The 14207-nt window shown below is 44.4% G+C and overlaps 1 protein-coding gene across 1 annotated transcript in view; it reads right to left on the bottom strand.

Moving 5' to 3' along the window:
• PRKCQ (protein kinase C, theta) overlaps positions 1-13835 on the bottom strand; it is a gene marked incomplete at its 5' end in the record, with an annotated part of 37269 nt that extends 23434 nt beyond the window's left edge. The window contains 10 exons of the mRNA XM_010010235.1: positions 1111-1284; positions 3719-3894; positions 5902-6025; positions 6570-6679; positions 7366-7483; positions 8653-8738; positions 8830-8861; positions 9857-10016; positions 11700-11760; positions 13636-13835. Of these exons, the coding sequence (XP_010008537.1) occupies positions 1111-1284; positions 3719-3894; positions 5902-6025; positions 6570-6679; positions 7366-7483; positions 8653-8738; positions 8830-8861; positions 9857-10016; positions 11700-11760; positions 13636-13835 (1241 nt within the window). The remainder of the gene's footprint in view (positions 1-1110; positions 1285-3718; positions 3895-5901; positions 6026-6569; positions 6680-7365; positions 7484-8652; positions 8739-8829; positions 8862-9856; positions 10017-11699; positions 11761-13635) is intronic.
• Positions 13836-14207: the final 372 nt, after the last annotated feature.

The raw sequence follows: 14207 nt of genomic DNA, 5'->3' as shown, positions 1-14207 counted from the left end.
TTAAACCTGAATGCCTGGGCTCAGTGACACATCGCCTATGGCACTTCTCAAACATTCCCTGCTATAAATTTAATCTGTCTTTAAACAGGTGCTGCATCCCATGGGCAACTGTGATATACTGCAGGGGTTATATTTGTTCCTCCTGACCCTGCAAAAGCAGGGAGCCTCTTGCTAAGCAGGTCCTAACCTCACACCGAGCACTGTTTTGTGCCACTAAAGTCTGGGACTGCACAGGGACTGGGAGCATCCTTGCAAACCCCTGAACAAACAGCCTTGAGGGAGTGGTGTTGCTCTGAATCTGAGCTCAGGGACAGCAAGCATCCCTCAGGAGTAGCTTGGACAGATAAGACAATCTCTCAGATTTCTTTCCATTGTTTTTTCCTATGCCTTGTGTGTGCTTTAGCATTAAGGTGATTAATTGTCACTGTAGGAAAGGCTCTGGAAAGCTGATCTATTGGTGGTGTGTTGTCACATAGAGCCACGAAGATACACATATGACTTAAATGTGACTTTAATTTTGCTTTGGAGTCCTAAGTGGGATTTCAGGTGAAGATGCTTTGTGCTGCCCCTCTGAGCCTCAGTTTTTACCACCAGTGGTCCTGCATGAGTTAGGAAGAGTCTGATGCAATTTAACAGTAAGTGGGGGCAAAGAAGATTCCCAAATTGAATGACAGTTTGTTTATTCTTCATAACCAGAGTTTCTTGAGTTAGCTTTGACTCACTACAGCATACTGCTTCATGGTCCAGGATGTTCAGATAACTCCAGTGTGGCCATATCTGCACCCTGGCTGTGGACGTGGCCTTTATATGTCCTCTGCCCAGGGTACCAGGAGACAGACTTTAACAGCAGGTCTCTGCATAGCTACCTTGGTCAGTCCTGGATGCCATAACCCTCAAATGCCCCACTCTGCACCCACGTTAATGTGGGGAAGGCAGGTGAAATTTCTGGAGCCACTTCCCAAATGGTTAACCTCAAGCTCCCTTCCTTTACCACCACTTCATATCCAAGCCGTTCCCTAACATCTAGCAGACTTAAGCAGTTCACCAAGCATCCATAGTTCTGCAAAGCATCCTCTGCACTTGGAGATAGGTGGTAGATCCTTGTCTTACCTTGGTCTGGAACGTACAGAAGACATGAGTCAGGAATGGGTGCTCCCAAGCTAAGGAGAGGACTCTCTTCTCCACCATCGTACATTCAACGTCATCATCCATCAGCACCACATCCTTCTTCAGGGCTTTCACAGCAAAATACTGGTCTGTGCTCTTCAGCTCAGCGAGGAACACCTATGGTGGAAATAGCTGCTCAGAAAGAGAGATGCTCATCTCTCAGAGCTGGCAACACAACCACGTAAGGACGGGAGCTGAGCTACAAGGAATTCACTAGGGTAGACCTTAAAAAAGCTGATGTTTAAGGCCCAATTCTGTCATTAAGATTGTGTAGACTTTGAGTTAGTTCCCCACACCCAGAATAGCTTTACGAAGCTGAACCCTCGGGAGGCCCTGGTGAATACAAGAGCAGGGGCTACATGCCCGTATGGACAGGACATGTCAGAGAGCAAACAATTCTGATAACAGAAACCAACTTTATGCAAATGTTCATCAGATACATTTCCTTTTTTATGACTTCAAATAACAAAACATAGAATCTTGCTTTGTCAACATGTGAAATGCAAATGCCCTGCACCAGATCCTCAGCAGGTGTAAACTGATGTCCACCATAGTTAGAATGATCTGTATCAGATGCAACTTTCTCCTCTTCCTCCCAGTTAGCAGGAGGCCTGAGAAAAAGGGCTGAGTCCTCCATGCTTCTGCACAACTTCTTCTCTGAGAATAGCAAATACATCCCAGAGGAGTTAGGTCCTCTGTCTCTTTTTATGGGCAGGGAAAATGAGACATGGAGCAGCAGAGAAGGGGTTCCTAGAGACCACAAAGAAGTTTCCTCTGGAAGGCAGTGCCTTTATGCTGCCTGTCGACACCATTTCTCATAGACTGAATAAATACATGAGACCCATCAAAGAGGTCTTTGAAGTTCTCTACCAGACACTATTTACTGAGTAAGCTCAGACATGGTCTACCTCTGACAAAAGCCTTATTTACCCTTTTGGCTGCTGCTGCATTTCACTTTGTAGCACCAGACAGGGAGCAGAGCTTAGAGCCTCCCTCAGTCTTTGCACTGAATAACCAGACACACTAACAATGCTGATGCTGCAGGCACCCTTTTTACCCCTCTTTTTGTGCAGGGCACTGCTCTCCTGAGGAACTCAGTATATTTGTGACTTGTGCTGGGACTTTCAAGGAGCAGTGGACAATGCTAGACCTCATGCAGAGCGAGTTTCCTCAACCTTCCTCGTCTATGCAGAGCTGGAGAGAACCCTCAGGCACTGAGATCTGCACACCCTGTATGGGGAAGTGAATCTTGCTCCAAGCAAATAAGGGGACCAGGAGCAGCACCTACACAGGAAACTTGTGGGTGAGGTTTGTTGCAAAAGGGCATGAAATAGCCCATCCACACCCACATGGTGCACTGCAGAGAGATGCAGAGGCTTGCAGAGTCAATGTTAACAGAGAGAGCTAAAGCCAGGTACAGAATCTGCTTCAGTGGAGGTATTCAAGACTTGACCAGACAAACTCCTGAGCAAACTCATCTGATTAAACTTGTTTTGAGCAGTAGGTTGGATTAGATGACATCCAAGAGGTTCCTTCCAATGAGAATGCTTCTATGACATGTATTGTCTTGAGTCCAGGTTAGTCTGGGATGTGGATTTTGAAGTATTTTGGCTTAGATCTACATGAGATATCTCAGCTCTGCTGCCCATGCAAACTGTAGCCATGCTAAGTGTTTTCAAATATGGACAGCCAACAGCAAACATCTCACCAGTTTAAGAACTGGTGAAAGCAATTTAAGCCAGTTTAAGAACTGGCTGAAGCAATTGCTCCAGCTCACTTAGTAGGCAAAAAGCAGTCCTTCTTTAAGGCACAGTTTCTACCTCGGAAAGATGTGAGATATGAGCAATGTGATACATAATGATACACACTCTCCTTACTGGCTGTGAAAATACAATGGTGAGTTCATCTGAAACTGCTTCATGCAGCTTTATGCTGGCACTAAATAACACGAGTCCCTTTCCAGGGGACATCTGGGAGGAGGAGGAACAACCCACAGTTCATCAAGATTAATGAATCCATTGAAAACAGGTGGTTCTTGTTCCACAAGTACAAATTCTTGGCTGTTGCAAAGTTTACTTTATGCTCCAGTGCAAAATGGATGGGAAAATGGAGCTGGGAAAGAGCAGTTAGCATTCCCAGCTGCTCCGGAGAGGAGAGGTGATCCACACTCAGCTTTCCAGCAAATGCTTCCACCTCCCTCTGAACTTGCTCAGCTAAGCTGGCAGGAGAGGGACAGCAGAGAGATCATCCCCACCAGCTCTCTATGGATGTCAAGACCCCATCAACCTGCACAGAAGGGGAAGGTGCAGCTTTATTTGGCTGCTATCCTCTCCTGTCACTGGCACTCATGAAACAGCAACTAATGGGACAGAGGGAAGATCTTTGTCTTAGGGAAGAAGACTGAGTTCAAGAGTCAGCCATGCCAAACCAAGGGTTTTTTGAAGGCTTGGAGATGTTTTTTCCTGCGTGGCCTTCAAACCACATGCTATTTAGTGCCATAAGAAGCAATATACAGATGTACTCAGTGGTGCCTCAGTCCCGTGATGCTTACCTTGCCAAAGCTGCCCTTTCCCAGCATCTTGTGCAGGACAAAATCCTCAATGGTTAGTTTTAGCTGCACTTGGTGCTCTTGCTGCTCCTGGGGCTGTTCTCCTGAGTCTGACTCTATCAGAGACTCCCCTTTCATTGTGCCCTCCACTGGAGATTCCCAGGAGACGCCTTGTGGCTCTACAACACACATCAAAGCATTCAAATTAAACCCTGAAAATGCGCAGTAAATCCCCAGAACACTTACAGGTATTGTGTTTAGTTGGTGTCAAAAGGGTATTTCCAATAGATGGTGGCCACATCTACTACATAGATTGGCTCTGCTCCCGCATTGCTTTCTGTCTGTCTGGAGGAAGGTTTACTCCAGAGTAACTCCACCTTCTTCAGTGGCATTACTCCCACTTTACAAACCCCTTCATTTGACTTTTTGTTTTATGGCAGCAAAACACAACCAAACCATTCGTTTCTGGCTGCCTGTGCTCTTCAGTCCTTCTTGCTCATTGCTGTCACAATGTGGTCCCATTTTTCCAAGGTCTTTTCAAGACCCTTGCCAAAGCGAGATGAAAAGATGGGACAGCATTTTCATACTAGCTCCCTGCTATAGATGTGAAGCTCTGATCAAGTATTCCAGCTGTCCTGGAGTGGAACTACTCAAATTTTCTTCACTACTCTATTCACTTGGATATATGTGAACTTCTAAGAGCTCCTGTCCCTTACTGGATTTCTCCCATGCACTGAAATGCACATTTCTGTACTGTTCTGAATTGCTGAGCAGTCAGAACACTACCCAGCTGACAAATAGAACCACATGTAAACCAGATGTGAAACCATCTGGGGCTTTTACTGATTCGTATCAGTGTAGCCAGTCCTACTGGTAGAAATGAAAGAAAATAAACACAGATGGGGACATCATTTATTTCCCCCTTAGGGGCTAAAGTGCACTGTCCACTGAGCTCAGATGGTACCAAAAGCAGCCTCTGAGGTTCGGTAGCGTGGTGCTGCACAGTATCAAACCCAGAGCACTGGTATAAAGCAGCTCTGCCATGCTTTAATCAGTGCCCTCTGACATGTTGCTCTAGGTTCAGTTTCCAGGATATTATCTCCACACAGGATAGTATTATCTTGCATTGAGAAAGTGGATGATGCTGGGGCTGGGCTCTCAGTTTGACCTTTGGTTGGGGTTGCAGCTGAAGGCTTGCTGTCCCATTCCTTGCTAGGTTTCAGTACTGATTCACCTGTACTCTTCTTTCTCCCTCCACTTTGTGGTAGATGCATTTTATAGCTTGTGAGAGGCCAGAAAACATTGTGTCAGTGCCATCATAGGACTGCTGCAGTCACAGTTCAGTGCTCGGTGGGGAACCATGAAGGTGGAGGGGTCCTGAAATGACCCTTTAAGAGGGCCACATGGGTCTGATGAAAGGTGGTGGCATTTTTGCTCCTAATATCCAGAGTTCTGTGGCTTAAGCACAAAGCAGACAAACAAGGGGTCTTCCCAGGAGACCTTAAGTTTTGTTTGAGGCCCCAAGGTACTGGGGGCTACCCTGCGCCCTCAAGTAGCTTTGTCCAAGGTCTATTAATGACTGCTCCTCCCTGATCTCTCATTCACCCTCCTAAACATCTGTTCTTGTAACAAAGAGGCTCATGAGACCAAGATCAGCTCCTGCGTGAAGTGGGCATCTGTCAATGGTTTTCAAAGCTACTGGATGCCAACCCATACCCAAAAATATGAAATCAGAAAGAGAACTGCCATGGCAATCAGAAGGACTCCCAGTCTCCTCTTTAGAGCTTGGTTTCTCTTTGAAGTTTTCAGATTTTAGAGTTTATGAGTCCCCAGGAGGGAATAAACACATTTTTGCTAGTCTAGATATGAGGTGTGCTCAAGTACTAGCTCAGAAAGAGAGTTTAGGGCTTAGCTGAATGAGTGGAGATTGGTGTTTCATGTCACCAGAGGTTGGATGGCATGGGGGAAGTGCTGGTTTATAGAGAAGGAACCAGGCTGGGATCCTATCTGCCATACCCAAGTCATGTGGCTGGGAAGAGTTATGGATATCCTGAGATGAGAAAGGCTATGTCCTGCTCTAGGCTGGAAAGATGCATGAAAGATTCTTTGGCTAATAAATTCCTTTGTCACCTCCCCCTGACCATGTACCAAGCAAAAAGCTAACAAGGCCTGCTGCCCCATATCACCTTTTTTTCCTGTAGTAGATGCTGGCAATGCCTGAAGCGGTGTTACATCCTTCACAGGAACTGGGAAGCCAATTTCAAGAGGTCCATCCCTGGAGATCTGTTCAGTGTCACGCTGACAGCGAGCCTGGATTGCAGAAAACAGCAAATGTTGTGTTTTGACATTTTGAGCCATGTGTCATGTTCGTAGAATCCCAGACTGGTTTGTGTTGGAAGGGACCTTAAAGCTCACCCAGTTCCAACCCCTGCCACGGGCAGGGACACCTTCCACTAGAGCAGGTTGCTCCAAGCCCCTGTGTCCACCCTGGCCTTGAACACTGCCAGGGATGGGGCAGCCACAGCTTCTCTGGGCACCCTGTGCCAGCGCCTCAGCACCCTCCCAGGGAAGAGCTTCTGCCCAAGAGCTCATCTCAATCTACCTCTTCTAGTTCTGATCTTATGGACACTGTGGCTTCTCTCAACTGTGACTGTCATAGAAGCCAAGATCTAGAACAGGTCTTTGGTATGAGAAAAGCATCTCTATACCTAACATTCAGGGGTTTGATTACATAGAGGAACCCGCAGCCTTCTGTGAGATGTGCTCCACTCAATGCCCCAATTTCTTGCAGTGAGACAAACATAGAACAACTGATTCTCCTTCCTCCAGGTCACTCGAGGCTTAAAGTATTCACCTGCTGGGTGCTCCCTATCATTGCTAGAGCTTCAGCCATTAGTTTCTGGTTTACTCCACAAAGGTTTGCCACTTTTGTCTGGCACTTGTGATGGACGTTCATGCCACATGCTGAAAGAGAGAACAAGAGGTGTCAGAACAACAAAAGATAGTCAGGCTGTAAAGGCTTTGACATCAGGCTGGGCAGGAGCACGTGCTGCTGATGGCCAAGGGCAGAGATCAACCACATAAACAGCTCGAAGCCTGAGCACAATTTATGTCTCATGAAATGGCACTCAGATCGTTTTATTTGGTACTCTGTGAAGACAAAGGTTTTTATATTTCCCTATGGGCAAAAGGTTGCATTTCCACATCCATCAGCCTTTGCAGCTACAGGTTGCCAAAACTCTAGTACATCAGCTCAGAGATAAACCATAATCACAGGATCTCCCCATTGGCATAGGATTATGAAGATGAAGTGTCTTGGATTTGTCTGATAGTGCAAATAGAACATGCTAGTTGATACTAGGAGTGATGTTGGAAGGTCAGCAGTGTCACCGAGATGTTCTTTGCCTCTTTGGGAAGAGACTCTTCAGTCTCATGGAACACTTATGTTTATACTGACAATTGTCCTCCTGGAAGAATGATCCTCCTCGAAGGATGGTCCTCTTGACCACTCCTTCACGACCCCGGATGCCATCTCATACAGGTCATGTAGGGAGGTGTGATAAATGAGATTTGGCTCTTCAGATTGCAACCCTCTAAAGATAAAGGCCCACTCCCATGCTCAGGTTGTGCCACACACGTTAGGGACTCACCATCACACTTCAGTCCTTGCCGTGCAAGGCCCCAGAGGAGCGTGCCACAGTGCTCACAGAACGTTGGGCTCTTGTAGTTGTAGACTTTGAAGCGATGAGGCATTCGCTCTTTATGGAACTGCAAGAGAAAAGCCATGTTGGCAGTTCAGTCCTCTTCACCTCAGCTCTGCATGGAAAACCAGACTTATCATAGAATGGTTTGGGTTGGAAAGGACCTTAAAGCTCATCTAGTTCCAAACCTCTTCCATGGGCAGGGACACCTTCCACTAGATCAGGTTGCTCAAAGCCACATCTGACCTGGCCTCGAACTTGTACCACAGAAGATGGGATGTCTATTGCCCCTTTATCCTTGGGTATAACCATCAAGAAGATGGTCAACTATCATTCAGACATACAAAGCCAAATAATAACTACAATTCAGTGGGAACTGGATGATTTCATCCCTGGGCTTGATTTACCTGACCAGATAGCTGCTTGCATCTCACCTATGCACCCAGACTCCCTGAATGTCCGATGGAAAAACAGTGGCACTTCTAAAACTTACTCATCCTCTCCTGAAGAGGATGTCTGTGTTTGTTGTCATGAATCACTCCTTGGAAGAGCCTATTTCTCTTCTTTAAGTACATTGGGAGTCAAAGGTGGTGGCAAAGTTGGATACATCTACCCTGGAGATGTCAGAAGACAAATGAGATGAATCTCATCTCTAAAGACTGTAGGAGAACAGGAGCCAGGGTAGGAGTGGAAGGAAACAGAAGCTGGGGGACACAGTTAAGAAAAAGGGAATGGTCCTATCAAGAGTTCAAGTTTTATTTTTGGCTACCAAAAAAGAGTGTTCATAATAAACTGATATGAGACAACAAAACAAATAATAGTGGAGATGCCAGATCTTCCACTGACTGCTTGGAAATCTCAGATAACCCAGAGTGGGATGTTAAAGTACTGCTCTGAAAATTCAACATAATGTCTTGTCTAACATCAGGGAATGGATAATTTCCCCCAGTAAATCTCCATCTCATGTCCACGACTTCCCCCTGGGCTATACTTCATACTTTAGACAAATGTCAGTCCTGATTCAGCAACTGCTTATTCAGCAGCTGCATTTGAGTAAATCACAAGTAGGAGGTAATGAAACCACTGGGAATGTAAAAAACAAAGGTCACAGAGCAGATCACAGAGCTTTTAGTTCAACAGCACCTTTTGCTTCATAGGAAGTCACCTTACAGCGATGTAGGAGAGATCTGAACAACACTCAAGGTTTATTAAAAGCAGCCAAATAATAATACATACCATTGTTTCTCTGCTATTGACTGCTGATCCTGTACATTTGGCTATTACTTTATCAATGCACTTCTTATGAATGGCAGCATTACATTCTGAAAGAACAAGTGTGTCATGGTGTTAATAAAACATTCCTTAAGAAAGGAAGAAGTAAATAATGATAGTAACATCAGAAAAGTTTCTTACGTCTACATTGATAGCCTTGTTTATTCAGTCCCCTGAAAGAAACAGAGAAATGGTTAATGCTGAATTGTCTGAAAGCCTTGATGGAAGAAAACAAAGCAACGTTTATAAAAGAAACAGAATAAAACAGCTTAGCTTTTTATCAGTCTTTGTAGAGCTTCTCTAACTTAAATATCTTCGTTCAATGTAACTGAGGAGTGATTCTCTGCGGTTTTCACAGCCTTTTTAGCACCTAGTCACATCCTGAATTTCACAGCACCCATAGAGCAAACTGGGCTGACGAGAAATGTCTGTGCATTTGGCCAAAGATCATAGAATAATAGAATTATTTGGGTTGGAAAGGACCTTAAGATCATCCAGTTCCAACCCCCTGCCAGTGGCAGGTACACCTCACACTAGACCATGTCACCCAAGGCTCTGTCCAGCCTGGCCTTGAACACTGCCAGGGATGGAGCATTTACCACTTCTCTGGGCAACCCTGTGCCAGCACCTCAGCACCCTCACAGTGAAGAACTTCTTCCTTATCTCTGACCTGAACTTCCCCTGTTTCAGTATGAACCCATCACCCCTTGTCCTATCACTTCAGTCCCTGATGAAGAGTCCCTCTCCAGCATCCTTGTAGCCCCCTTCAGACACTGGAAGCTGCTCTGAGGTCTCCAGCAGCTTCTCTTCTCCACGCTGAACAGCCCCAATGTTCTCAGCCTGTCTCCATACTAAAAAATTAAGGGAACTTTCACAGTTGGAATTAGAACTGTGAACCACATCCTGGAAGTGATGCAGTAACTTTACAGGCAAGATGTCAAGGGTATCATCCTGCTGCCATACCGACAGCTGAAGCCCAGATAGCCACTGGAGAATCACAGAATCATGGTATCATTTAGGTTGGAAAAGACCTTTAAGATCATTAAGTCCAACCATTAACCCAGCATTGCCAAGTCCACCACTAAACCATGTCTCTAAGTGCCACATCTACACAAGAACTGGTCTCTAGGGTTGAAAGGAGAAAAGGCATCAATCTATTTTCATTTACCAAACAAACTCGTGACAGACAGAACAGAAGGTGGGTTGTGGAAAGAAGGTGGCTGTGAATTCATGACACTTGACATTATGGATTTTGGCCTGTTTGATGGCTCCCCTGCGCTGGTGCAAGGAGAAGGCTTCAGTCTCACAGTCAGCCAGGTCCTTTGCATCTGGGGGAAAGGAAACAGAAGATTTCTGTCTGATAATGCAGCTACCAAAACACTGAGTGACTGAAGCTGATGATTCACTGATAGAAATGAGTATTTTTAAGAAATACCATTTTCCGAAACCCAGAAAGGCTTGTTCAGATGGGTTTTTATCTACCATTCCTACAAGGCCACTAAAATGACTTTAAACTTGGGACCCTGGGCTTCCCTGAATATTCATAATGCTGCTTTTGAAATGTAGACAGAAATTTCCCAAGGAGAGGTAATTTGCAGTTAAACATAAACTTCTAACTTTGTATAGCACTGAAGATCCATGCCCTAAAACAGATGAAATTGCATAAACATTAATAATTACCTATATATGCACAAACGTGTGTATATAATATATATGGGTATTTAACTGAATCCATTTTGCTTACATGTGTGTAAGCACCTATGTATGTTCATAGGATATTTTTATCCTGTTATTTTTTCCATGCCAACAGTTGCTTTGCTGTTGGCTGTGTCTGTGCCATTATTCACAGTTCACATTTAACCTTTTTAGAACAGTAACCGAACCAATTCTGGCTGCCACACGCATCTATATACACACATGCACTTATAAGTGTGCTTGTGCCTACAAATACAGATATGCACGCTTTATCTCACTCAATCTCTATTTCCTTTTACTCACACATTGCACAGCAAGTTTCACAGGTATTCTGTGGAAACAGGCCCCCTGTGTGATCTGATGCTGATCTTGCTATTTGTAATACAAAGACAATTTGTGTTTTCTATGCTTTGGCCTCTCTGACATAACATACAAGGAGGCAACAATAGTCTATTCTATATTAAGGGATGGAGAAAATACCAGTATGGACATGCTATTAGCTGCTTTCAGTACATCTATGTTTCTATGAATAGGAGGTCCTTCTAGGTATCTACACCTTGTAGCTTCATCCACATCTGAGGGCGTGAGAGTTTTGGCATCAAAGACAGGACAATAAGATTGAGCATTGGGATTGCAACCCATTTTTTTCCACAAAGCAAAATGTATTTCACATAGACATTGAACTCTGCAGGTGGGATTCGATTCCCTGTGAAGACACATTAACTACTGTGTGTCCCCTCCCCAGGGTGACTAAAATGCTGCCATGTCCCTTGAGGTTTAGCTGGAGCAGTCAATGGAGCCCAGTGAATGACACAGCTCACCTTGCAGCAGAAACCTGCAGGTGATCAGATGAGTCACTCTCTAGGCTCTTTTCCTGTTTTGCCTACATTTCTCTTAATCTTAACTGTCCAACCAACAAACATACTTAGGTGTTGTCATCCTAAAATTGTACCTCAACCTTCACATCTGCACTATAACGCACACCACGGCACGTGTTACATCCTTACATACAAGTAGAATAATTTCATTGTGGTTCCTTATATACATATATATTCTGTCTTGCTTAACATAATGAGAAAATCTACCATTTTAGTGGTAAATCAGCCAAAAATCTGCTTTGCAAATCACAGAGGAACAGTCAGTCTTCACCCCCACCATACAATAAAAATTGCTTTTCTGGACTGTTCATTTCAAACCATTATGATAGTTCCTATGAATAAATCAGTAATCACATAGACACCACTTTCACACAGACACCAGCTTTGCCCCACAAAACCAGAAATCACATCTATCAATTAACAAACTAAATCACTTGCCACTTATTTCGAGGAAATATCTTGCATTCATCAGCATTCGCCCTTGAGGTTTCAGTTCTAGCTGGTTGAGATAAGTGAGAAACAAGAAAAAGAGACCAGTGCAATCATTAATCAGACATTCAAAGAAGCAACAATCATTTCAGATGATTCAAGCTATGTCCTTTTCCCAGTGGGAATTGATGAATGCTAATTAATTACAGTTTTGTGGTTATTCATACCAATGTGGGGCAACAAGGCAGGGTAGGAGAAACTATAGAGAAGGGAGGCTAGATCACCTCTCATCAGACACTTGGAGTGACATGATAGCAAGGATAAATGTGGCTAAATCAAAGAAGCTGTAGATAGGTTTTTAGACACCAGTGCAGCACTATCTATAGAGAAAACTTGTTCCCGTTGGATTCTGCAATGGGGAAGTGAGAGCACCTCAAAATAACCAACCAACTTCAGACAGGTAAAAGATGCTGAGATATTTTAGTCACTCGGTTCTGCAAGTCTAACTTCAATCACAGTCAATGTGAGTGATGCTACAAGCATACTTAGGCATTTTTGGGGCCTTCCCACTGGAGCTGGAAATCCCCACTAATATGAAGCTTTGTCCATGGATGCCTTTGTAAATCTGGATCCACTTGCCTCGGTACAAGAGGACCTACATTCAAGGATTTCTTCAGCCTGAGGATCACAAGAGTGACTTCTTTACCCACGTCCAGCACAGCCTGAGCAAGGTTACCTCTCTACCTTCCAGGAGAAACATTGCCCTTGTGCAGAAAAGTGAGAAAAATGCTATTCTCTCTCCTCATGACCCTTACAGGATGGGGTATCTGGGACCACCATTCCCAGGTTGTGTCAGGGACTGCATGGAGACAAGATCTCAGGAGCTGTGGCCACGCTGGGACACAACAGGATCAGGGTCTCCCAAATCCACTTGATCTCAGGTCTGTTACCCTTGCTGCAAGCAAGCAGCACCCCAGACTATGTGATCCCTCTTCTCACCAGCCTACTACCTCCTATAGCTTTGAAGGCTGGGAATGGAGTCGTGCTGACAAAAGCCTTCTGGTTTTCAACTCCATTCCCATCTCAGTTACTCCAGGCTATGTGTTAAATGTGCAGATCTCTACCAAATCTTGCTCTTAGATCTGCTAAATGAGTGAAGGGTTTTTGACTTTTCTACTCTCTTCATAACCCAAGCAGCTCAGCCTGAGACCTAGCATGAGAAATAAAACAAACAAGCAAACAAGGAAATCAGTTTCTCTCCAAATGCCTTTTGACTTCATAGTTATTCGCAGCATGGCTACTGAACACTGCATGTTAATGATTACTATTAAGAACTTTCTTGCTTGGGCTACCAGGGAACACAACCTTACATTTAACATCCTTACGAAGTCTGTTACTTCAAATCTACTCTGCTATAACTCCAGTGATTTTAAAGGAGTTCCTCTGACATAAATCTGAAGTCAGGTAACTGTGAATCTGTTACTTGGCATTAGATTAGATTTTTAAAGCTGTTTCCCCAGAGCACGTAAAATAATTCACATTTAGCCACTCATATAACCATTTGTCCCCAGTAGGTTTTGTAAGAAAAGATTAATATGTGGGCATGGCTTCCCTGAACCAGAATCCTTGCTAACAGAAGCCATATGTTTCAATATAGGATCATAGAACAGTTAGGGTTGGAAAGGACCTTAAGATCATCTAGTTCCAACCCCCCTGCCAGGTTGATATATCAGTTGATATAACAGCAGCAGGTAATGTGCCATGCTCTTTTATTCTGACATGCACTGAAATCTTCCCCTCAAGTCATACCCAAGTAAGCTCAAAACATTATTCCTTGGATAGCAACCAGTTCCTGCTGCCCTGCTGGTTACAGTCACAGCATGACACGGACACAAGGCATTCCCATACCCCACCACATCCCACAAGAGGAAATAGCGATGCTCACCCACATCTCTGTCTTCCCATTGCTCTTTTTGCACCTCTCCGCCAGCACCTTGAGTTCCACCGTGGTCTCTGAAACCATTTCAGCACTTTTGTCCTTGACAACAATGTGCATGACCCTGCCGTTGTTGATGTGGGCATCAAAAGTGCTGTTCCAGGGTGGGTACATGGTGGGCTTCTTCTGCACATACACTTGGCCATTTTCTGTCAACAAGAAGTGGTGTAGATTGACTGGACTTGCTTCTCATCTGCGTGGAGTCCCTGATGTCTATGTTATTTCCCCACTTTAAGGTCTCTCTCCATGGTGTGTAATAGACCATGTTAGAGTGTCTTAGGAGGTTACTACGTGAAGTGAAACCCAGGATGGGACTCGTCTCACTTAGCTTTAGGTGTCTGTATTGTTATGCCCATTTCTGAGCTGTCTGAGCTCTGGTTCCATTCAGAGCCAGTGAGGAGAATATAGTCAATATAAATCAATGGAGTTAGAGTGTGTTCATTTGACCAAATGCAAGCATTTACCTTAGAAAAGATAATTTCCATTCTTGACTCCATTAACTGTGTTGAGTGGACCTCAAA

This window comes from Nestor notabilis, unplaced genomic scaffold (genome assembly GCF_000696875.1).
Source record: "Nestor notabilis isolate BGI_N333 unplaced genomic scaffold, ASM69687v1 scaffold3572, whole genome shotgun sequence".
NCBI lineage: Eukaryota > Metazoa > Chordata > Aves > Psittaciformes > Psittacidae > Nestor > Nestor notabilis.
Note: the sequence above shows the minus strand (reverse complement) of the source record. Positions and strands in the feature narration are given on the sequence as shown.